The sequence below is a fragment of the Lissotriton vulgaris genome, chromosome 5 (assembly GCF_964263255.1).
Source record: "Lissotriton vulgaris chromosome 5, aLisVul1.2, whole genome shotgun sequence".
In the NCBI taxonomy this organism is placed as follows: Eukaryota; Metazoa; Chordata; class Amphibia; order Caudata; family Salamandridae; genus Lissotriton; species Lissotriton vulgaris.
Window position 1 is genome coordinate 1568854307 of NC_141693.1, and position 25822 is coordinate 1568880128.

Below are 25822 nucleotides of genomic sequence, written 5' to 3' on the forward strand. Positions count from 1 at the left end.
TGCGATTAGCAAATTGCTAATCGCAAATAATGAATAACTCCCCAAATAAGGAATACTCCCCATTCATTCCTATGGGCCTTATTTGCGATTAGCAATTAGCTAATCGCAAATAAGATAGCGATTTCAAGGGTGCCAGGGGTGTCCAAAGGACACCCTGTAGCACCCCTGAAATGCAAATTTAAACATGTGTTGCTCACACACATGTCCAAAGGACATGTGTGTGTGTAACATGCAACAGAAAAAAATGCACTAAAGTGCTTTTTACAATTTTTTCGCTATTTACCACGAAGTCAGACTTCGTGGTAAATAGTGACCAAATATTGAGATTTCGCAATTTCCAATTGGTTAATGAATTGCATTTAAGGAATCTCTAATAGAGATTCCTTAAATCCAATTCCTCGCAAATATGTGATTTCGCTAATAACGATTTTTGCATTTGGGATGATGAATCCCAAATGCAAAAATCGCACTCGCAAAGGGCCGGATTCTCTGAATCAGGCCCTTTGCGAGCGCAATTTAGCTTCATAAATCGGGCTGTTAGTTTCCAACAGCCAATCCATGTCAGAAAGGCTGACGTGGATTGGATGTCGGAAACCAACGTCATTATCCTGACGGTAAAAATGCCGTCCTTAAGGGATTATGAGGAGTCTCCAACCGACCGGCGGGCTCCTTGGGCCCATAGGTTCCTCTGACTGCTGCCTCTGACCGCACACATCCCAATGCGTTGGTCAGACCACAGCTTCAGATGGCGGTCGGACCGCAACGGAAAGTAATTAAGCCTATCATTTTCTATTCCAGTTACAATCCACAAAACTAGATTGTCCTATAAAGTTAGCATTTTACTTTTGTTCTGACCTGCTAGGGATTCCCCTAAACTGAATGTTGGCAGTGGTTGAAAACTTTGTAAGCATCAGAGGGGCAATTCATAAATATCTGATGCTAAAGAAGGTTTTTTAAGAACAAGTGTGAAACATTACATTTGCTTGGAAGGGAATCAAAAATGGTTCATAAGGCTAAGCTAGGATTGTTTGTTGACTCAACATTGCAACATGAGGTTTCTGTTCTGAAGTACAACTTGTAGGAAAGATCCACTACTGCAGTGATTACATGAATCTGCAAGGAAAAGGCATTCAAAAAGGCATTCAACAAGTTCAATTTAGAATTTCTTCCCACAACACGTTAACAGCATTTTATTAATTGTATAGTCCAACACCCAACAAACTCTACCCTGCATCTATTCACATCAGTGTTGAAGAAAAGTGTGTTCCATATCTCCAGCGAATTGTAATTTAGCCAAAGAACCTATTCCTGCTTCTGTGAGTGAAAAGATATAAATATATTCAAAGTACATGGCAGGCAGCTTAAGTCGCAGTTGATGTCTGATGAAGTTAGTGAATGATTCAGGTGCATCAATACCAAAAATAAATGCCTGATGCAATAGCAGGATGCAAAGTCAACTAGTGTAGCTCAAAAACTTTGTGCCTCACGAAAAGAGCTAAAATAAAAATTCAATTAAGAGATAGCCTTTTGAAGTGGTAGATAATATATAGTCTACTATCGTCATAAAAAACTGGAATAATGCTCTGAGTGCGTCCCATTTTCCAACATACTCAGAATTCTAATGGCGCTCAAGGTTTGTGGATTCCCTAGGAAATGACTGTGAAAATAGGCAAAATATAGCTACATTTTGATTTTTGGGATAAAATAGGAAAAAAGTGCTCCTTATAAAAGTGTCTGTTTCTTTTCCCTAAAAATGGTATCAACAAATAGTTTGCTGTGCTAAAGTCACACATCTTATCAGCTTTCAGGAACGTGCAGAGCTGAATGAAAAAACAATTTTTTAATGACAGTTATCGCATTGTTCAGAGGTAGCCCGTGTAAAAACAATGGGTGATCCAGGAAAGCTATACATTTATAAAAAGAAGATACAATTCCAAATTCAGCAAGGGTTCCTATGTATAGATCCCTCATGGTTTATCGAAAGAAACCGAGGAGCTGATTACAATGCAGTTTGGAAGGCCTCCTAATGGAATTTGCTCCATCTGGATTGGGAATTTGTCTTTCCGACTTTGGGGCCGATTAGGATGCGGTAAGGTTTGGCTCCGACCCTCGGTCGGAGGCATCCTTACTGCATAGTAACTACGGATTTGGATTCCCTTCCAACCGACCCATTACAATGGGGTCGGTTAGAAGCAAAACCAAATTGGTATTCCGAATGGCTACCGATGGGCTCGGAGAGCCCGTCTGCCATCCGGAAGGCCCTCAGTAATCCCCCAGTGAGCTCTTTCCAGCGAGGGATTACGATGTCAGTTTCCCACCACCTTCTTGTGCCAGCCTTTCTGGCACAAAAAAGGCATTGGAAAAATGCTTTGCCGGCCCCCAGCTGGGCCCCCATTGGTCCCAGGCAGCCAAATGGCAGCCTAGGCGGCAAAAAGGTGCCCCATGTTGATTCCTGCACCTTGGGGTGCCTGCCATGGGGTGCATGGATGAACTGCACCACTACTTTTAACAATGGGAGCATGCATTCTATTCGGAAACTTCCTTCCACCCAGCATTCCCTCAAGTCTCCAGTAAAAAAGGGTGCCTCACTTGTGTGAGTAGGCATAGTGCCCATGACAGGAAATGAACCAAACTGCAACATGGATATATTAAATTTTTCCACTAAAACCGTATCCTTTTTTGCAACATGAGTAGCTGTGAATTTTGACCCATAGCTTTCACCAAGCTTGTTTACCCAGAATTCCTTGCCAACCTCAAACACTGACTAAAAAACCTATTTTTCTCACATTTTTCTGATGAAAGTTCTGGAATCTGCGGGGAGCCACATACTTCCTTCAACCCAGCATTCCCCCAAGTTTCCTGGTAACAATGGTACCCACAGCAGGAAATGGCCCAGAACACAACATGGATACAACACATTTTTCCACTAAAAACTGACCCTTTTTTGCAAAGTGGAGAGCTGTGGATTTTGTGCCATAGCTGAGCCGGAACCTAGGCAAACCTAGTAAACTTTTACATTTCTGAAAACTAGACAACTAGGAGAGTCCACGAGTGTATGACCTGTGTGACTCATTTTACCCAGAAGCCCATGCAAACATCAAGCTTTGCTGAAAAACTAATTTTTCTCACATTTCTGTGACGGAACGTTCTAGAATTTGTGGGTAGCCACACATTTCCTGCCACCCTGAGTTCCTACATGTCCCTGATAAGAACGGTACCCCGCTTGTGTGGGTAATTCAAAAGAGGATGACACAATAATCCCTAAAGTGCTACATTGATAGATCATCAATAGGGTTACTTGCAGGATTTGGGACCGTGCTGTGGCGCCACCCATGTATAGCTATGAACCACAGACATTTATGAAAACTAAACAACTTTGGGATACCAGGATGGTGTACCTTGCATAGATCTCATGAGGTTTTCTTACCCACAATGCCCTTCAAACTTCAAAGTTTGCTAAAATCATGCACTTCAGTTACATTTCTGTGATGGAAACTTCTGGAATCCACAATATTCCTACCACCCAGTGTTACCTCACTTGTGCCGATAAAAACGCTGTGCCATTTGTATGGCTGGGCCTAGTGGTTGTGATAGGAACAGATCAAACCGAGGTCAATGGGAGTCCCCTCACAAGGGCTAAAAGACTGATGCTGCGCTGTTGGTGAGGGGGCATGGCCAGGCACATGGTTGGCAGCCCTCAACCCTACATTTTCTTTTTTTCCCCCTGGCGTCCAGTGGGCTTTCTGCCCCCAAGAGGATCTGATTGGAGGTATTCACCCCCATCTGCCCACGGCGGCAGAAAGACTTTTGATGCTTTTTTGGGGTTGGGGGCATGGCATTGCCCATGGTGGGCAGCCCCAACCACTACATTTTTATCTTTTCCCTGGTGTATAGTGGCCTTTCTGCTGCCCCCGTTGGAGGGGGGGATTCAGAGTAATCACCCCATCTGCACCCCAGTGTGGGCAGAAATACTAGTGTTGCTTTTTTGGGGTGGGGGCATGGTCATGCCCATGGTTGTCAGTCCCCGTAAATTTTTGTTTGCTAAACCTTCTCTAGTGTCTAGTGGGTTTTATGCCCTCAGAGGGGGGGGGGGTAGATAGTGGCAATCACCATGATTGGCCCCCAGGGGGACAGAAAGACTGATGCTTGAGGAGAAAGTGCCAAACACATATTGGGTCCTGTCTTTGATGCGGCCGCCCTTCGAACACGTTCCACCCATTTGCTTGCAACCAACTACAAATTTATATTGGATTAGATAATTTACCATCAGATGTGGATGGAGTAAGTATGCCACTTTATTTGTTTAATTTGATGCATTCTAAGTTATTATTGTTACACAGGTGAAAATATGTAATTCTGTAATTATATCCATATCTCATTCGCATTGAATAAAAAACACATAAATGATGAGCATTTCAGTGCCAATAGGTCTGACTCATCGATTAAATTATCTCTGTGTCACATATATTTGTCAGTCATTTATGCATTTGTGCATCCTTTTGTCCATCTACTGACTCATTCTTGCATTCGCCCTTGACACAATCACAATAAAACACACACACATTTGACAACATATGTACAATAAATTAAAAGAATACAAGTAGAAAAAGGAAAACCTGCTGCAGTCTAAAAAGACAGGGATATGCTTCCAATAAGAAAACTAACTATTGTAGTGGGTGTCACCTGGCAGAGGAATTGCAAATAGTGTATCATTGATTTAAAGTTCCACCTTGGCTGCCACATTTACAGCCAATAGGTTGACCATCTTAGGGTGGTAAAACAATGATAAATAATGAACAATATCATTCCACTATTGTCTCCTGGTTTAGAGGAGGTGGCCAAATGGGATGCAGCATACTTGAGATGCATTGAGCAATTGATCCATTAGGACTGCTTGCAGAGTTGTTGTATCATCTTAAGATATAATAAAATAAAAAGAGTAGAAACAAAGAAATGAAAGAGGAACTATATAAGGAGAAAAATGTAAACCAAAAGGCCTCATAACCAGCTCTGACACTGAAGCACACAAATTTTTTTCAGGTGGATTTAAATATGTGATGAGAAAATGCCTTGATTCATAGGGCATGAGAGCCAATGACTGTTGCGGACTTAACCATTACCTCATGCAGTACTCTCATACCCCCATCTGCCTTTGCTGTTTATTCTCATTTACCTTCACCTTTTTCCAGCAAGGCTGGTGCCATGTACTCTGTTATGCACTGTTTAAAGATCTATTAACCTAAATGCAAATGCTTAGAATTTTTGTTTGAACAAACATTTGGTGCTGATCAGTTAAAAGCCTGTGTTTCCGGGTGACCTCAAGGTTTCCTGATATGCTTGCTTGTTGTTTCTTTGTTCATCTGCCCTTCCATATAATTAAAGGCCTTCATTTACTCCCCCAGTTTCCTGCCAGAGATAGCCTTCTAATTGAAAGGAAACACTTTTTTTTCCTTGTCCGAGACTCCTGCTAGAGGCAGCCTTCTAATTGACAGTAAACGCCCAGTAATCTAATTGAAGGTTTGAAATTCACACACAGCCACTGCTTGGCTTTGTTGGTCTATCCGAAGAGAGAGCTGTGTCTCCTGCCAGTGCCATCTTTGGGTTCTGAACCCCTCCTCCGGCAACAAGAATAACCAAGAAGACCTTCGGTTGGAAGCTGGGGGCAGCAACCCCGCATGGAATTCCATCCGTTCATGATAGCTCCTAACAATCTTGAACCATGCAACCTGGGCATTCAGTCAGCACTGATGTGCCCCATCATATTGACTACAATCATCATTCTCTCACCGCAGTTTAATGCTCCAGCATTTGCATACCGTTACATGGACCTCAGGTTAGTGAACTAACCAGACGCTTCTCGTTTTGGTATCCACTTTTTCATCAAGGACACCCTAGCAGTTTGAGTTTGAATAAGAAAGCCTTGGCTAAAGGAAAAGGACTAGTTCTGAGAAGTACCACAAGATTAGGACAAATAAAGATTTCAGAATCATCTGAGGAGAGGCTAAGGAATACATGCGCAGGATTCATTGCAGGAAGTCAGTGCTCAAGGGCCCTTCAAAAGGACTCAAATGTCTTACCGTAATTCTTGTTTGGTATGTTTCATTAAGGACTCACATCTCAGACTGCTTGTAAAGCATTTTTGTATGGTTGTCTGAAGTCATTCTTACTTGTTGCAGATTATCTCTCTTGATTGCAGGAGTGCGCCTTGGTAATAAAACTTGAAAGGTGGTGCTACGGAAGATTAACACTCACCCACCATCCTGTTCACTAAAGCTCCAGGTACACGAGAACCATCGCCCTCTCTGTCTCTTTCCTCAGACCCCTCCTTCCCTCCAGGGTTAGTCACCAGTATGAGTCATCTCTTCTGATACTAAGGATTAACCTCAAGGGGAAGCGGTGGAAGATCTTTGCTTCTGCAGTAGTCCTGAGAATGCAGGCGAGTGGCCCTTGGTGTGATACGTACGCTGTCATGGAGGTAAGCAGGGTGTAAATGACACTCAGACAGACCAATGGCAGAACAGAGCTAACTCAAAGGCCCTGTGTGTGTGTGTGTGTGTGTGTGTATATAGATATAGATAGATAGATAGATAGATAGATAGATAGATAGATAGATAGATAGCTAGATAGATAGATAGATGCATTGTCTAACAAATGTATTTAATACAAGAGCCTGGCAGACAGATAAGAAAAGATTCTTGCAAAAATTATAACAGTGCAAATCATCCCCCCCCCCCCCCCCCGGGTTTTGTCAGAGGTGGTAACAAACATCACATTTCTTTCCTACAAAGGTAATTGGTGACATTTCATTTAACAAAATACCTTCCTGTAGGCGTTAATATAGAGAACTAACAATCCACCCTAAAATACCTGTTGACTAATATATACATTTCATATCAATATGTGAGTCCTACTGCGTTTATCATAACTTTTCATAATAAACAGATCAGATCTGTAGCATTTGAAATCTTTTTTTCTCAGTGAACCAATCAGACCTCTAGCAGTTATCACTGGCTTGTTACCATAACCGGTTCAGACCTACTATGTTGGTTATAAGCCTTCCCAGATGGCAGCCATTAGGAATGCCATCATAAAATTACAAATATGAGCAAAATACAGTTGATAAAATTATATAAATTCCTACCAGATGAAACTAATACAGGTTATCATAGTGAGAATTGTCTAGCACCATGGTTTTTCCAGTGAACCGATAAGGCCTCTAACCATTACCAATTGCAGGCCTACTGACGTGTGCATAAACTGGCAACCATTATGCATTCAGTTGGACATTGCAAATATGTACAAAACTACTGTAGGAAAAGCAATATACAACCCCTCTCAATAGGGCCTGACCAGAAGTAGCACTGTGAAATTCTGCTCCCTCGGCTTGTCAGAATTGGTGCCCAACACCAAACCCCTTGCCCAATATGGTAGTCTGTGAGATTACATGTACCCAAATACCATTCTACAGACTGTGACATAATGGGAAAACAATCTACTGTTAGAGGCCTTTAGAATTTATTATATGTTTTTCACAGCAAATAAGCCAAGCCTATTGTTTTGTTATAATTTTTCATAATACAGAGGCCCGACCTATGGCATCTGGCATACCATTTCCCTGTACACAAATTAAGCCTATTTCTATTATCATTCGCTTGTCACCATACCTCCTAAGCTTTCTCCAAGGCAACTATTCGGCATAGAGTCATACAATTACAGATGTATAAAAAAGTTAAAGTTAGCTAGGCGAAATACTTTTTATCCAAAGACAGCCTCACAAGGAACTGCTTATCTTCTATACCCATGGTTTGTTTAGGAGAATCATGAATGCCAATACCCTTATCTTGTATGTAATTTGTAAAATTCCAAACAACAAAATACCTGTCAATAAAGGCTTTAGCAGAGTGTAATATTGATTTATCATTAAAAGTCTGTTGTCTTTAACACATATTGTTCATAATAAGTAGGTCAGGCCCAATGAACAGATGAAGCCTTTAACCTTTGCCATTAGCTTTACACCTTACCCAACACCGGCCTACTCGAGTGCACATAAACTTGCAACCGTCACAAACGCAGTTCAAATATGTAGAAAAATACAGCTTGCAAACAATGTACAACTCCTCTCAATAGGACCTAACAAGAATCATCACAGTGGGAGGCTGAATCCAAAACCCTTGCTTAGTATGGTAATCTGTGAGAGTACGTGTAGCAAACTATCTGTCTAACACAATGTGATAACAACTAACTGTTAAAGGCTTACTGGCCTTAACAAGGGATTTTTGCAATTAATAAGCTGGACCAACTGACTTTGTCATAACAGTTTATAATTAGCAGACAAGACCTATGGACATAACCCAATGCACCAATAAGGCCTATAGCTTGTCACCAAAACCAAGTTACAGGTTTAAGCAAGGCATGTTCCACAAGGCAACCATCGGATACACAATCATAAAGTTACTAAGGAATACAAAATTACAGTTGGCTAAGCAAATACTAACTCTCCTATGAGGGCCTAACAAGGATTACCACAGAGCAAACCTTCTATAGCCATGGTTTGTCACATAGGGTAACCAACACCACAATCCTTGTTTGCTACAGAAATTAGTGAGAGTTCGTGTAACAAAATGCATGTCTATAGCCTGTTGCACAATGTGATAACAACTAACCATTAAAGGCTTACTGGCTTTATCAATAGATTTTCAAAATTAATAAGCTAAGCCAACTGCCTTTGTCAGCACACCAGCCCTATTGCATTGGAAAAACAACTTTCCCAATGTACCAATCAGATCTATAGCTTGTCAGTATTACCAACGTACAGTTACTCATTCCTATAACAAGAATAAGCTTTAACACAAACTAAAATGTGCAATACAAGTATTTTTATTAAAAGCACACAAATTATACCCAATCAAATCCTGTACTCAGATGAAGTAATGTGGATGGAGACTAAGGGGCATATTATCAAGGGGGTTTATCTCCGCTTTATAGAAAGCGGAGATAAAATTATCTCCCTATTACCTAGCTGTCGCTAACACCAGTTAGTAGGAGATAGCGACCGTCTTGGGCCCCACTTTGCATGTCAGTGATATTTATCACTAATGACATGCAAAGTGGGCGTGCCAAGATGTTAGCGACTGGAAACAGTCGCTAACATCGCTATCTCCTATTACCAACTTTTGGAGATATTTGCGCTAAGCGCGAATATCTCTAAAAGCTAACACCTGCCCTGAGCAGTTCTTAGCCATGTTATCCAATGGGAGGTGGATAAAATGGCTAAGAGCATTAGCTCGGTAATGCATGAATATCGCAGACTTTTCAGCGATATTCATGCACTGCGGCCGATTTTTATCACATTTGCGATAAACCTTGGTAATACCAAGGTTTATTTGCGATAAAAATCGCCGCAGCTCAGCGGTAATTTTTTGTCTCTAACCAAGCAATAGCGATAATTATCGCTATTGCTTGGTAATATGCCCCTAAGTTCTTCTCTCAGTAGTATTCTGAAAGTAATTTTTTGCCAATCATATAAGTTCAGCTGACAGTTGCACTGTCAAGCCAGACTTAAAAATTAATTTATATTAGTGTAGCCCTGGGTATCCCATACTGCTCTTAAACACAAATCTACCCTCTGGAGTCTAAGGGGCATATGTATCATTGAAAATCGCATTCGCAAAGGCCGAAATTCGCCGAATTTCGGCCTTTGCGAATGCGAATTCTCAATATGGTATGTGTGAAGCAAATGTGGTTCAAAATAAGGAATCGCACAATTTGTGATTCCTTATTTTGCGATTGCATGTAAGGAATCGCACAATGTGCGATTCCTTAAATGCAATGTATCATGCAATAAAATATTGCTAATTGTCCCTAAGGAATCGCAACTTACCACCAACTTCAAGTTGGTGGTAAGTTGCGAATTCCTTTCAATAAGCTATTTTTTTTAAAAACAAAAGGTGCCATGTGACGCTCATACATGCCCTTAGGGCATGTATGTGCGCCATATGCGCACACATGTCATTTTCAGGGGTGCAGCAGGGTGTCCTTTGGACACCCCTGCACCCTTGCGAATATTCTCAATTTGCGATTAGCAAATTGCTAATCGCAAATTTCCCCTTCATTCCTATGGGCCTCCTGGCCCATAGAAATGAATGGGAAATTATTCCTTAATTGCGATTAGCAATTTGCTAATCGCAATGAAGGAATCTTAAGAAATCGCTAAAAAGAAGCTGATTTCTACATACATACCATTTTGCGATTCCCAAATAGCGATTAGCAAAAAATCGCTATTTGAGAATCGCAAAATGCTATTTTGATACATATCGCCCTAAATTTAGTAATGGAAGGGGAGGCTGATTGAACTAAAATACTTTCTTCATGGTTGCCCTCTTTCCATTGCTGCTGGAAATGCAAATACCATAAATTATCAAAGGCACTTTTATAGCATTTCAATATAATGTTTGTGACCCTAAATGCTGAAGTACAGGCAGCTGGATAAATAAACAAAACCATCACAGCTGCCTGGAGGGCAAGCACTTTTTTGTGGACGCACACAACTTCTGCCCAATCAAGACATACTCCTGGCTACCAACATGCCGGCAAAGCCAAAACACATCTCTTGCGATTATCACATAATTGTCTGGTGACAGCTGCGATGTCAAGCCAGACCATAAAAATGAATGGATTGAGTGTAATATATAAAGTACACTAAGTATATAATTAGACAAACTGTATATGTTTTTATTTCCTGTGGATTTTCATTGTGAATGAATTGCTGCATTGCTTGAATAATAAATATACCGTCTGGAGAAAAAGCCGTTGTCCCTTTTTTCGCTCTTTGTCGACTCAAGCTGCGATTTTTTTAAATTGTACTTATGCATTCGCAGAGACATAAAAGAAATTAAACACTTCTGTTTTCCTCTTTGATTTCGTGTCATACTAATGTTGCTTTTTCTCCTCCAGCTGGACAGAAGCCAATCCCACCTAAAGTGACTTTGCTCTACGCACTCGAAGGAGTACGCAATAAAACACTGCTCTGTATAGCTGAGGGCTATGTCTCACAAAAGATTGCCATGGCTTGGCTAGTGGACAAAGAGAAGCGTTCCTGCTCAGCCAACTCAACAACAGTTTTGCATCCTGGCACATTTCATTGCACCTGCAGCCTTCACCTCACACAGGAGGAATGGGCGAAAGATCGCACGTACACTTGCCGTGTGTACTACCGAAATGGAACCGGTCTGACCCTGGCTGAGGAATCTGTCCATTCTATAGGTGAGACTTTTAATCTTTAGAACATGTGGTATTTTAAAGAAGGCACTGACTAGCAGATTTATGAAGACCCTGCTAAATAGGCATGTTCTTGAGAAGCATCTGTATTTCCGAATCTTTTAAATAATTCTTTTGGTGCTAAATTTGTCGTCAAAGTTGAACTGATCTAGTTGTAGATACCTCAGGGCTAATCACAGCTTCAAATTGCACCAAATTATGCATTTCTAGACTAATCTTTTCTACTGCTATATGCCTCAATTTCCTTTTCTACCTTGACTCAGAGACTAACAAGAATTGGCACAGCCATTGGTCTCACCTTTGGGACCTTATAAGTGTTTAGCCATGCAGCATTTTACCTTGGGTGGTATGCCATCAGGGATTAGAGAGCTATACGATGACAATACAGTGGGTCATGCAGTCTGATTCAGGAATACATGCTTGCCTCAGGAAACAGAGTTAAAATTTGGTTGGTGCAGTGGAGAAAAGGGGCTTGTGTATTATAATGCTATGAAGTCAGAGCCTGTGTTAATACGGTGAATATGTAGCAATAAGACAACTAAGCTACAAGTCCATGTCTCCCCTACCTTATAAGATAAGATTTATACAAATAAGTTGGTTCAGAGTAATTGTAGCCCAGAAAATCAACAAAGCTGACAAAAACAGCACTTAATGTTCCGCCTAAAGTGCCTTTAAATGCAAAATGTCACAAAGAACACGTCTATTTTTTTTTATTAAACTGTTACATTAAGTGCAAGCCTTAAGGTTCCTCCTGAATTTGGCTTAGGGGTAGTTGTTACTCCAAGTGAGCACCTCAGTGCAATGCAAACTAGTATATGAGACGATGAAAGTGCTATGTGGACATTCTCGCACTACCCATGATTGAGTTAATGCTCCTTTGCAGTTAAATAAAACTGTCAAACATTGAACTACACTGATGATCTATATGTAAACTCAAATCAGAGAAATGCAAGTAGAGGGAAGCAGAGCTCAGAGCTAAGGGGTGCAAATTAACAACCCAATGTTGATCATTTTCAACAAGAACAATTTTACATTAAACTTATCTTGAAGAAGTTTCCTACTTTTCCTACCTGGGAATAAACTTTTTGCATGAGGTAAGTGGGGGCAGAAACTTTAGTGCACTCCACTTTGCTTATAATAAAGGTAGACTTGTGAACTGCAGGGGCCGTATTACAATACAATAAGTGCCCGGGAGTGCAATGGGCGTTTGCGCCCGCTTTGCCTGCCCGTTGCACTCTGGTAATATAGAAGAGGGCACAGACGCTTGTGCATCCCCTTCTATAATACCGATAGCGCTAGCACACTTAAAGCACCAGCTCTACCTTCAGAGGGTGTTCCCTCATTTGCATAGGGGCCTGCCCTATGTAAATGAGGGAATTGCTTTGACTCTGCGCTCGCGCCATATTACAGAAGCGGGCGCAGAGTCAAAGCAGCCCTAGGGAGATGCACTGACAATGCGCCATTTAAAAGGTGGACCTCTGTAGGAGGTAAAGGGGGTTCCATGCACCCCCCAGACATCCCCATGCAACAGTGGCAGCTAGTGACATTTGAAAATGGTGAGCGTAAAACAATTGTACTGCACTGCTGTAAGGGAGCGTAGCGAGCGACAGCGAACTACCTATGGTGGCTTGGGGGCATTTTCCCCCTCTGAAAATTTTGAAAAAAATTGTGGACAAATGGTGCATTTTCAAGCAGATTTGAGAAAGAGTCAGAGGAAAGAGGTTAAATGACCACAGCCAGAGGAAAGAGGTTAAATAACCAGAGGACAGAGGATGGAGGGTACATATCAAGAGCCTGGGGATGGAAGTTATATGACCACGGAGGTTAAATAACTATAGGACAGTGGGTAAATATCCAGGGGACGGAGGTTAAATAACCATAGGACAGTGGGTAAACATCTAGGGGACAGAGGTTAAATAACCATAGGACAGTGGGTAAACATCCAGGGGACAGAGGTTAAATAACCATAGGACAGTGGGTAAACATCCAGGGGACAGAGGTTAAATAACCATAGGACAGTGGGTAAATATCCAGGGGACGGAGGTTAAATAACCATAGGACAGTGGGTAAATATCCAGGGGACGGAGGTTAAATAACCATAGGACAGTGGGTAAATATCCAGGGGACGGAGGTTAAATAACCATAGGACAGTGGGTAAATATCCAGGGGACAGAGGTTAAATAACCATAGGACAGTGGGTAAACATCCAGGGGACAGAGGTTAAATAACCATAGGACAGTGGGTAAACATCCAGGGGACAGAGGTTAAATAACCATAGGACAGTGGGTAAACATCCAGGGGACAGAGGTTAAATAACCATAGGACAGTGGGTAAATTTAATAACCATAGGACAGTGGGTAAACATCCAGGGGACAGAGGTTAAATAACCATAGGACAGTGGGTAAATATCCAGGGGACGGAGGTTAAATAACCACAGGGCAGTGTTCAAATAACCAGAGCCAGGGGACAGAGCTTAAATAACAAGAACCAGAGGACAGGTGTTAAATATCCAGAACTGGCGGGCACAGGTTGAATAACCAGAACCAGAAGACAGAGGCCAAATCGATGCCGTTACCATAACATTTCACAAACAGGCCTTTGTGAGTACTGGCCCAGATACAGTCCTTGTAAAGCAAATGCAACTTGTAACATGGGCTGTGCAAAGTACTGTGCCGGGTTATCAAGGGACATTTACAGTACTGTGGTGATAACCTGACATTTAACCTTTGCACCTCATGTGCTCATTTATTCCTCAATTTGCGTTCTTCTCTTACCGAGTAAATCTGACCGAATACTCAAAACAATGCACCTTAAGGACGACTGGGGACATGCAAAGCTAACACGAGATGTACCATCCACTCTGTCATCAATATACTGTTAGCTGATCGTGGCTAAGCCCTCAGTCCTTCAAGCCGGATAGGCTGCTGAAACAATGACAACATTTCAATAAAATCATAGAGATGTTGTTTCCCGTTACAGCGTACAACCAAATCTGCTACTTAGCTATTCACTGCACTGCTTTAAACCCCCCTGTTGGATAAAACAATGTAGTGCCAACGAAACCCAGCTAAACCATGCAAAAGCCAAACACACAACACCCACAGAGTATTTACAAGCCACTCGACATGCCTTGTGGATCATATATCACAAAACGAGCTGTGTGTAGCATTATTGAATCCCCCCGGATCACATCTGCTGTATACTGTGGCATCACATTCCCATACAACAGATGTCTCGGTTTTAAAGTAAACACATCTGCAGACAACAGTGCCAGGCACACGCAGGTGTAAACAAGCTAATGCTCTTTCTGGCCGTGACTGGAATCTTGATTCTAAAACGCGGAATTTATGGTGACTGGGTGATGCCTGCTCGGGGTTTGCAAGTGGTTCGTTAATTTACATTTCTTCAAAGGTCTTTCTAAGCTCAGAAGGGGAGCTTCAGCTAGATCACTGTGTGTCAGTACTGTGGTGATAACCTGACATTTAACCTTTGCACCTCATGTGCTCATTTATTCCTCAATTTGCGTTCTTCTCTTACCGAGTAAATCTGACCGAATACTCAAAACAATGCACCTTAAGGACGACTGGGGACATGCAAAGCTAACACGAGATGTACCATCCACTCTGTCATCAATATACTGTTAGCTGATCGTGGCTAAGCCCTCAGTCCTTCAAGCCGGATAGGCTGCTGAAACAATGACAACATTTCAATAAAATCATAGAGATGTTGTTTCCCGTTACAGCGTACAACCAAATCTGCTACTTAGCTATTCACTGCACTGCTTTAAACCCCCTGTTGGATAAAACAATGTAGTGCCAACGAAACCCAGCTAAACCATGCAAAAGCCAAACACACAACACCCACAGAGTATTTACAAGCCACTCGACATGCCTTGTGGATCATATATCACAAAACGAGCTGTGTGTAGCATTATTGAATCCCCCCGGATCACATCTGCTGTATACTGTGGCATCACATTCCCATACAACAGATGTCTCGGTTTTAAAGTAAACACATCTGCAGACAACAGTGCCAGGCACACGCAGGTGTAAACAAGCTAATGCTCTTTCTGGCCGTGACTGGAATCTTGATTCTAAAACGCGGAATTTATGGTGACTGGGTGATGCCTGCTCGGGGTTTGCAAGTGGTTCGTTAATTTACATTTCTTCAAAGGTCTTTCTAAGCTCAGAAGGAGAGCTTCAGCTAGATCACTGTGTGTCCATTTGTGTGGGCAGAGAGGACTCATAAATCACTTCCAGGAGGCAAGTTGTCCCCCCTCCCTTGCTTCAACCAACTGCGCCCCTCATGCCCATCAAATCAAACCACTGACAATGTGCTTTGATGCCAAAAAAGGTCACAGTTTATTCAACATAGCATGTTTATACATATGCAAAATCATGGTTATACTAATACTCTCTTAATATTCATGAGAATATAATTCCTTGTCTTTGCAATTATTTTCGTAGCTGCATGGACCCAGCCTCCTCAAGTTCCAGGGAAGGGAAGGGCCACCTGTCTGGGCCTCTATTTCACGAGTCAAGGCTTCAACTTGCCACCAATTTGAAAGGGTCCATCGAGACCTGCCCGGGCTGCAAGTGCCGTCCCGCTTGCCCTACCCTTTTGTGGCCCCTTCTTGCTCCCAGTGGTCCTTGCCGTGTGGCATCCCAAGGACCTTATTTGAGCATCTACTCTTCCATTTTGCTCCCTCTGTACCCATCCCAAGGGTCCTGCGGGAGCATCACATCTACTCTTTCTATGGCGGTAGGCCGCCCTCGGCTCCCTCAGTGCCTCTGCCGTGAGGCATCCCAAGGACACTGTGTGAGCGTCACATCTACTTTGCCTGTGGCTGTGTGCCATCATTAGCTCCCTCAGTGCCTCTGCCGTGAGGCATCCCAAGGACACTGTGTGAGCGTCACATCTACTCTGCCTGTGGCTGTGTGCCATCATTAGCTCCCTCAGTGCCCCTGCCGTGGGCATCCCAAGGACACTGGGTGAGCCTTCCAACTACCTCTAGCAAATTTTCTCTCTTTTGTACATCTTCCCTGAGTTTCTTTCACCTCACCTCTACCCTTGTGGCTGCCCGTTCCTTGTGGTGTGGGTGAGTGGTATGCCTACTTGGGCCTGTTGCCCCCTATTTATCCCCCTCACCTCTTCAAGCTTGCCAAATCCTGGTTGCCCTTTTTGAGTGGGGTATTTGCGGGGGAGGAGCTCTGCGCCTCTAGCTGGCGTTTGGCCCAGACCCCTAATGGGTCTGGCTTCACTTCCCCTGGCCCGGATTACAAGTAAGCATACTATCAACATGCAGGTGCTTGGGCCGTTCAAAACTATAGAAACTGTCTCTCTTTGTGAAGGAAAACCGAGAAGAAGGCCTGACAAAGGTCAATCACTATGAACCACTCAGCTTCTGGGGGAATTTGGAACAGGATCACAGCAGGGGTCGGTACCACAGGATAGCTTTGAATGACAATATGGTTTATCTTTTCTAAATCTTGCACTATTCTCCACTGCTGATTGGCTTTTTGAAATGGCATAATCGGAAAATTACAGTGATTCCTAACGACCTCTTTTAGAATGGCCTGTTCTATCATGTTCTCAATGATGGGGGTGATTCCTGCTATGGCTGCTGGGATAATTGTGTAAGGATGTGTTTGGGAAATACTGCATTGGGCCGAAGGGTTATCTTTAGAAGTTTGGCACTCTTAATGAACCCAATCTCGTTCTCGGCGAAATGCCAAGAATCTTCTCTTACTGTCTCTTTCAATCGATGGGTTAGTCTTTTTCAGTAATGATGGTATATAACCTGACTAGAAGTTCCGGTGCCTCTAATTTAAACTCGGTATCTGCCGCATGGATCTCTATACCTGCTCTGTCTTCCATACAGTATATGAAGCAATTGAGCTTACACAGAAGATACCTTCCTAGCAAATTTACAGGACTTGAATCACACACAATAAACTAGTATTGTTCTCTGATGTGTCTGATGTTTACTGGAACTGGGGCAGAAATATGACTGATAAACTGCTGATTTGTAATGCCAACAACCTGAACTTCTTTTCCTATGAGGCTTAGGTTCAGGCCCTCAACTGTTCTAACAGTCAAACTAGTGGCTCCTGTGTCTATCAAGAAGGACACGAGATGCCTGTTAACATATCCATCTATGTATGGACCACCCTGATCCACTTCTAAGACTGTGCCAAGTGTGCACTACTCCTCCCAACTCAGGCACGTCATTGGGCCTGTCCAAAATCTGTGGAGCTCTCAAACATAATGGGAATTGAGCAGTGTGGTATATGTATGGGTTATGGGGAACTTCTGTTGCTTAATTGGAAATGGGGATTTCCTCCTTGCATCTGCATAGGTCCAGGGGAATTTTGTGATATGCCTGATTTCTGGATCTTTGAGGTTGGCATAGGAGGTCTGGGTACTGTGGGATGCTCTCCCGACACTGCAAAATTTGCGCTTGGGCATTAATCATTGCTCTATCAGGATTGTAGCAACATTCCCACTTCCAATGCCTGATCTTGATACCAATGTGACTTGGGGTAACTGTCTTTAAGGCACTTGTACTCTTTCTGGACATACTTCCACAACCTCTTCCTACTCACAGGGCATTTCCTCCATATGCCATGCAGACTGCTTGAATGTTTATACCTGCACTGGGGTCAATTTCAAGTCCTTAAATGGGTAATTCAGATTCTTTCACACCTCCATTCTGTGCCAAATTGGTATGTGTGATCATGAACTTGTCTTTCAGTCCCTTGCATTTAACCACTAGCACATCGCTACAATAGTTTGCCTACTGCAGGATCTCATCTATGGGTTTACTCTGCCAGCAAAGAACACCTTTAATAATCTGATTGCTAATTTCAGGTCCCAGTTCCTGCACAGAGGAGGCAAGAAACCTTACCATAGTGTATCCAAGTCACTTAGACCAATATGTTTCCTGTACATCTGCATTAACCTTTCTAAATATGCATGTACAGACTCCTTAGGTTCGTGGCACAGTCATAAGATCTTGGGCCAATTCATTTCCTTTTGAGGAACCTTAGTTTTTAGGTGGTTAATGGCTGCAGTGCATTTGGTCTTAACGAGGGCTAAGTGGGTTCTTGACCGGTTGCGAAGTGGGTTCCTGTGTCAGCCATTCTACTGCTCCTTTACATTCTTACCATAGGCCCTTTGGGACCACCACTTCAAACAACGCATCCAAATCCTCCCACGGAACCTTTGAAATAGCCATAATCCGCTCTGTCTGTGTGTACCACTTTTCTGACTTTTCCCTGAACCTGAGAAGAACATTTGTTAAATGGAAGAGATCTGTCCGGGACCACGGGACATGTACATATGTTCCTCCCTGTACTTTCCTTAAAGGGTATTCCTTTGCCACCTCCCCTGAAACTTCTCCCTCATTGTCTTTGGCAACTTCCTTCTTTCATTTTACCTTGAACTTTTCCTTCTAAAACCACAATTCTCTAAATTTCTCTGTCTCACTCCAATCCCTAATAATCTCGATCAGCTCTCTTACACACGTTTTTGATTCTATCAGTTTCAATAACTTCAATTGTTTGCCACCCATCATCATCTGGGCATTCTTTTGAAACTTCTTTCTATGAGTCAAATCAATTCCACATTCGACCGGCACTCTCTCCATTTTCGCATGTGTCTCTCACACCACTCTTGCAGCTTCCTTGCTCTTGTAAAGCAACTTGCTTTCATTGTAGTGTCCTAGCAAGTCCATCCCTACATTACCCTAAATGATTTCTGCAAATTCAGCTTTCGATTGGGCACATTAAGTCTCTGATGAGTCTGTTCTTGTGGGTTAACTGGTAGAGTTACATTATTTATCTGACCTGCAGCGACAGGGTTTGTCAAAACCTCTCCCTGAGAAGGGCCTGGTGCTACTGTGCTGGATATGTCTGTGGGATCCCAGGAGACACTCAGAAGGGTATGGCTTAATAGCATGCTAATGGCTGTCACGACAGGGGAAATGTTGGGTGTGTCGGATGAGTGTTCTGTGCCTATTGTCATGGGTGTCGAGGTCTAAGCAAGGGGTGAAACAGTAGATTCTGTGTAACTTGGGGGTGTACTAGCTTCCAAAGGGGTTACGGCATATGCTGCCTGAGCTGTATTGCTGACTGTGGATGCTGCCTTATATGGGGGTGGTCTTCTTCGGAGGAACTCATCTATGAAGGTGTCCTCCTCCTCACACTCTGCTTCTACTTCACCTATTCTTGCTAGGCTTTCCCTTTTTTTCTTCCTTGCTCTCTATCAGTGAGTAAGCTCCAATTGTCTCAATGACTTCCTCACTCCATCTCTTCATCCTCTCATCATCTTGTGTGCTTATCCAGGATATAAGCCTTATTGCGGACTTTCAATGCAAACTTCTTTATTTTCGTCTCATTTGCAACTTTTTCCCAAAGGTTCTGAGCCTCAAACTTTGTTGGCCCAGGCTTAGGTGGAAGAGGTGTGGCACAGCGGCCAGGGTGCCCGACTCCGGACCATGGGGTTCATGGTTCAATCCCCTGCGGTAGGTTAGCCCAGCACCATGTGACTCTGAGCAACAGCTTGCTTAATCTTCCCGACGGCCCCCAGCACTGGGACACCACTTTGGAGGTAGCTGTGCACTTTACAAATACTGGTATTTCATTAGGTCTCCAATCATACATTCTCATTCTCAAATATTCTGTTATGGGAATGTGGAAAGTCCCACACAGTGGGAACTGTAATTCTCCATCTTTGGACGTATATTTGTGCCATTGACTAAGATAACATACAAGTGAAAAATCCTTTCTTTGCAGCTGTTTCTCATGCTAGAGTGCATTCAGATAGGAATTTCTCTTCCTTATTTACATGTTTCTCTCTTTTCAAAAAGAGATTTCTCATTCCAACAGTGGTTTTCGGCACTCTTTATCCCAATCTCACACACTTTTTTTACTCCTGTGTTCATGATCTGCCTGACAGTACCAGCGCCTCTTATTCAAAGGTTACGGTTTTGCAGTCATGCTTCAGCATTTGGCAGAAAATCCCTGCATGGCACCAAATGATGTAAGCACCTGTATACTGCCAGGATCTCCTGAACTAATTAACATCTTGTCTGCTTCTTCTAACCAGAAATCTCTACAGTACCTAGACGACTGCCTACTCTCACACAGCAGTAGACTCTCCACCTGTGATAGTAACTCTACTCAGCTTGCTCACTCCTGTGCACCAAGGAATGTACCACCACTGAGGAGCTTGGTTAATACTCTCACACAAGTTGAAGGATTATGTCTCTGTCTTGGTGTGACTAATAGCCCCTCACACTACACCTCACCATATCAGGCAAAAGATTTCTCAGAGGTAACTTTCTTTGACTTTATAACATATATGTAATAACTCAAAAAACAAAAAATGATGTGAAGAATACAATAACTGCCATTCCAACAAGTCCAAGAGCTACTACTGCATAATAATTCAACTCAAAGCCCGTTCACTGAATTCCACCACAATACACCTACTACAACTCTAAGCATGCACTGTATTGTAGCTCACATCTTACTCATCCTTCGCATGTGCATGGGTCCCTATTTATCCCCTTGTCGTTCTTCTCCAGGTTGCTGCTACAGCCAACTAGTCTTCAGTGTTGGGAGTTGTGGCTGAGTCAATTTGAATCTCGAGGCAAGACCGCCTGACCCTTGACGGTTCAGTAATTGGTTCTATAGCCGAATAGGTTCATTCAGTGCTGAGCAGATCTAGTTGGAACCATCAGCTTTGCTACAAGATCAGTCTCTCTGTTCATTACCAAGAGCATTGCAGTGGCTCAGAATGGGAGCGGTGTGGTCCCTACATGGACTTTGGTGCTCCCCAATCGGATCTCTCTCTAACGGTATCGTTTTCAATAAGAATGACAGACATGGGTCGACATTTGAAAGGTTCATAAAAAGAATTATTGAGACAGGGTATGTGTGATATCCCTCTGTTCTTCATGTCATGTCTTTACCTCTGTTGCCTTAGTTACCTGGAATTGTACAGTGATGATCTACATTCTAGTGTACTTCTTATTGGAATGTGTATGTTTGAAAACCACTGTGAGATTCACCTGTTCTGGCTGAGGCTTGGATGAGTTCCTTGTCTTATGGAATAAACCTGGCATTATTACTACCTTTATGCCTTGAGCTTCTTACTTCAGCTGCTAATCTGGAAATCCTACAATATATAAAACAGACAATCGCATAAGGTTGGCATCAAGGCATTTGAATAAGTACAAAGTACTCAGTAAAGTTCAATAGTAAATCAAACATAGATGTGCCTTCTAGGAATGGGAAATAGTGTTCCTCCAAACAAATAAAAAGCTGTCCCTTTTATAGAACTTCAGACAAAGGATTTCATACATTACCACACATGTACATTGGTCTCAAGGTTATGCACCAATGAGAAACAAGCAAGAAGCAACATTTTACTGCAGAATACATTTGAAGAATCTCTTAAACACTATTACATTGAATTCAAAGGTTCTCGGACTTTTTGCAGGTAAGATGAATTAAAGATGAATTAAAACACCTTATACAATACGCTCTGTGACAGCTAGGTTGTCCTTGGTTAGGTACAGCATTATTAAAGTGCTGGGAAAAGTGCCTGTGTCTCAATGCAAAGCTCACAATTCTTTATTAAAGTAGGAAAACAGTAACAGCTAAAATCACATGGTGTGCTGTAATGTCGTTCCAAAGTGGAAGAAAGCCCAGATTTGGTTTGCATTAGCACAAGCTCAATTTATAATACATTAGAAGCTAAGAAAAGAAACAGCTACCATATCCCCTCCCTCTTGCCCTTCATAATCCTTTGCACTTCCACTGCTCTCTTGTCTGCCCCATGTGGTCTATTGTGCTGCCACTAGCCCTGAGGCATGCACTGTGTGTTGGCTTACTGCCCCTGCTACCGGCCCTCCATTGTCCAAGTCTGTACCCCTAACCAATCCTTCTGCCTTCCACAGTCTGTTATGTTGCCACTGCACCGCTCTTCAATCTTCCATGGTTTGTTGTACTGCCACAGTTTCTTATGCCTGACCTACGTGTTTGGCTTGCTGCTCTCCCCATAGTTCTATGTCCAGCCTCTGTCCCTCTCACCTTCCCTGCATGGTCTGTTGTGCTCTCCCTGCCCTTCCTGCCTGCCCAGCGTGGTCAGTTTCCTGCCTGTTCCCTCCCACCACACAGAGTTCTAATGAACAAATAGAGCACCTACATTTTGCATTGATGAGAAAAGTGTGGCACACCTAAAATCTTCTTGATAAAATAAGGAGGTTCGTTTTTTCATAGAAATGAAAGATAGTGCTCTAGGTAGGTAAAGTGAAGACCCGGGTTCTAAAATACCAGTGCCATCAATGAATCAATCAGGCTTTTTTTAATGTGTGCTACTCCCCGTGAGGGTCTCGAGGGGCTAGTGGTGGGGACAGGGGGGGGGGGGGGGGGGGCAAAGAGTCAGGTATTGAGGTTCTTCCTGAAGATGTGCAGGGTAGGGGAGCATCTGATGTTGACTGGGAGACGTGGGAGAGGGCTCTTACCCTGCTCTGGTTCTGTGGATGTGTGGTGTTTCTGCTAGGGTGAGGTCGGCGGAGCAAAGGTTTCTTTTGGGAGGTATTTGGGTCCTATGTAGTGGAGGGATTTGTAGGCGTGAGTTAGTAGCTTGAAGGTTACTATCTTCTCGACGGGGAGCCAATGGAGGTCTCGCAGGTGTTGGGTCATGTACTCGTCTCATGGGGTTCCGAGAATGAGTCGGGCCACGGCGTTCTGGATGGTCTAGAGTGTGTGAAGGAGGGATTTGTTGATTCCGGCGTAGAGGGTTTTACTGTAGTCCAGTCTCATGGTTATAAGTGTGTCGGTGCAATCGTTCTAGCTTGGGGGAGGGATCCACTTGAATGTCATGTGGAGGATGCGGAGGAAGATGAAACAGGTGGAGGCGACGGCATTGATCTTGTGGGTGATGGTGAGGGAGGAGTCTAGGATGATGCCGAGGTTCTGGGCGTGGTCCGTGAGGATGGGAGGGTTTCCGAGGGCAGAGGGCCACCTAGTGTTGTCCCAAGTGGAGGGGGAGGGTCCAAGGATAAGAACGCCTGTCTTCTCCAAGTTGAGCTTTAGGCAGCTGTTGCTCATCCAGACTGCGACATCCTTCATTCCGTCTGGAAGCTGAGTCTGGTGTCTTCAGGGTGCTTCGTGAGGGAGAGGATGAGCTAGGTGTCGTCATTGTAGGATACTATACTGAGCCCATATTGTGTATTAACTTGGTTTTCATGTGCTATACACAAACATCCTTGCACACAGGTCGTCCGTAAACATTTAAGCATAAGTCACACTGGAGCCTTCAAGAAATTGTAGAATGCGAAAGAAGAAAGTTAAGACTCTTTTGTGACCCCCATTTGAAAAGCTAGTGGGTCTTAGAAATACTCAGCTCCAATTTGGTCACATATCAGGCATAAGTACAACCGGCAGGATGTTTAATGCTAGAGCCAGCCACATGTTATTTATCTCTCTCAAAAGTCGACATGGATGGGGAAGAGATAGTCATATGTCTTTCAGTGTGTTTGAAAGCTCTTAATATTAGATCAAACTGATCACATGGCTGATTAATGTTTCTGAAGTGACCCAGTCTGTTATAAGTCAGGACAGTACCTCTAACATGCTAGTATATCTGAGACAGAGCATACCATTTCTAAATAGTTAGTGCAGAGGTATTAATCAAAATGTATTATCATTAAACATAGTAGTTATTTAAAAATATATATATATATATATATATCAACACAAAGTCTGTAGCTCTCCCAAGCCTCTTTCCTTGGCGGGCACACAGCAGGGGTAGCCGCCCCCTTGTATCAACACGATCTCACACATTGTGTTCTGTATAAAACTGCACCGAAACCTGAGGCCACGGCTCCATTGTTGTTTCTTTCAAAGGATTGCAGAAAGGATCGCGTTGGTGAGATCGTGTTGATATATATATATATATATATATATATATATTTTTATATATTTTAAAAAGCCGAAATACATTATTTGGATTAAGCAGTATTTCCAAGGGGATTCTACTTCTCTGATTCCATTATTTTCTCTGGCAGAGTGCTGCAGAATCAGTAATTGGCCAAGTGGTGCTAAAGTTACTAATGCTACTTTTTGGTTGTAGTAACTTCACATTCGTAAATTATGCTCCACCCCCTGATTCAGGGGCTGGAGACATGTAAGTCAATACCGCTGAGTAACTTTACAGTCGGAAATGGTGAATTGCCCAGGGTTACCTTTGTGTTGAGGTCCCAATGTGTCTAGATAGCTGCAGATGTCACGCATTTAGCATCATATATCACACTGGACGCTTTAGTGTAATGCATCGATAAAGTCAATTCAATATGAAGGCATTGCTTCTTGAAGGTCAGTGGGGCTGTCATGGGTCAGCCATGTGCTGATGGGAACTTGTAGGGATGGGGCACTGTCATTCTCATGCTTGACAAGTGAGTTGTTCACATGTAAAGTCTGTGTTTCTGCTTGACTGGTATGCCCCGGTCAGGTGAGATATATGCTTTGTTGATGCCTCTAGATAGTGAGTAAAGCAGGGGAATGTTATCTACTTGTCCTCCCATTGCTTCTGCAAGCCAGTTAGGTTTATGGCACTGTCAGCCACCAGTTAAAATTTTCATTCCATAAGGCTAATGAGGTCAGAGCACACTAAGTCGTATACCATTAATGCTGGCAGAATGGGGGAGAGTGGCCTTGATCACAGCTAATACATGTTGCCCCCTTCCATCTGGAAAGATTTGTTCTTGTCACAGGAAAAGCAACAGATTTGTAGTAATAAACATGTTGCAAGAATAGGTGTCCCATGTTACATCCGCAAAATAAATGTAAGGTTAAGCTAGATGCTGGAAGAGAACGAGTTACATCGATTTATAAACTGATTTTAACAGTTAAAGAACAATGCAGAATACATATTGACATATTCTTCCATTTGTTTCCTTGCAGGACACCAAAGAGCTATTCCATTAACAAACATCACCAGGCCCTCTTTTGAGGAACTCTTTAAACACAAGAAGTCTGTTGCCATCTGCATGTCTGAAGTAAAAAATGCCAGTGTGAATTGGGAACTGAACGGCAAAGGTGTGCCATCAAATTCTTCCACTATTGGAACATTGACAAAGAGTACTCTGCCCATTACTCTTAAACAATGGAGAGAAACAAGGAATTTGTCGTGCCAGCTGCAACATCCTTCTGTCATGTTTCCGAAACGAACAATCCTCCTGCAATCGGGTAAGCACTCAGAGACAAGTAAATGGTAGAGTTTGTGAGGACAGTGGCATCTTGTAAAACTGCAATGCAGTTACTACTCACTTTCACAAATACCCGGAAATACATTTTCACCTTCTCCCATTTATGAGCTCTTTTCAGCATCTTTGGGGATATACTAAGCCTCGAAAATCGGCATGAATTCACTTCGTATTGCCTAATCTGTGATCTCACGCAGTCCCTTCCTTAGCAAAGCGTGAGGAAAATGAAAAATACTCCATGCATTCCAAAGGCTTTTACTTTGCTAA

The 25822-nt window shown here is 42.9% G+C and overlaps 1 protein-coding gene and 1 gene segment (V, D, J or C); both read left to right on the top strand.

The window, feature by feature from the left end:
- LOC147716684 (Ig gamma chain C region-like) overlaps positions 1-25822 on the top strand; it is a 520390-nt gene that overhangs the window by 188777 nt on the left and 305791 nt on the right.
- LOC147716686 (uncharacterized) overlaps positions 1-25822 on the top strand; it is a 241853-nt gene that overhangs the window by 144119 nt on the left and 71912 nt on the right. The window contains exons 6-7 of the mRNA XM_086923644.1: positions 10954-11262; positions 25254-25538. Of these exons, the coding sequence (XP_086779770.1) occupies positions 10954-11262; positions 25254-25538 (594 nt within the window). The remainder of the gene's footprint in view (positions 1-10953; positions 11263-25253; positions 25539-25822) is intronic.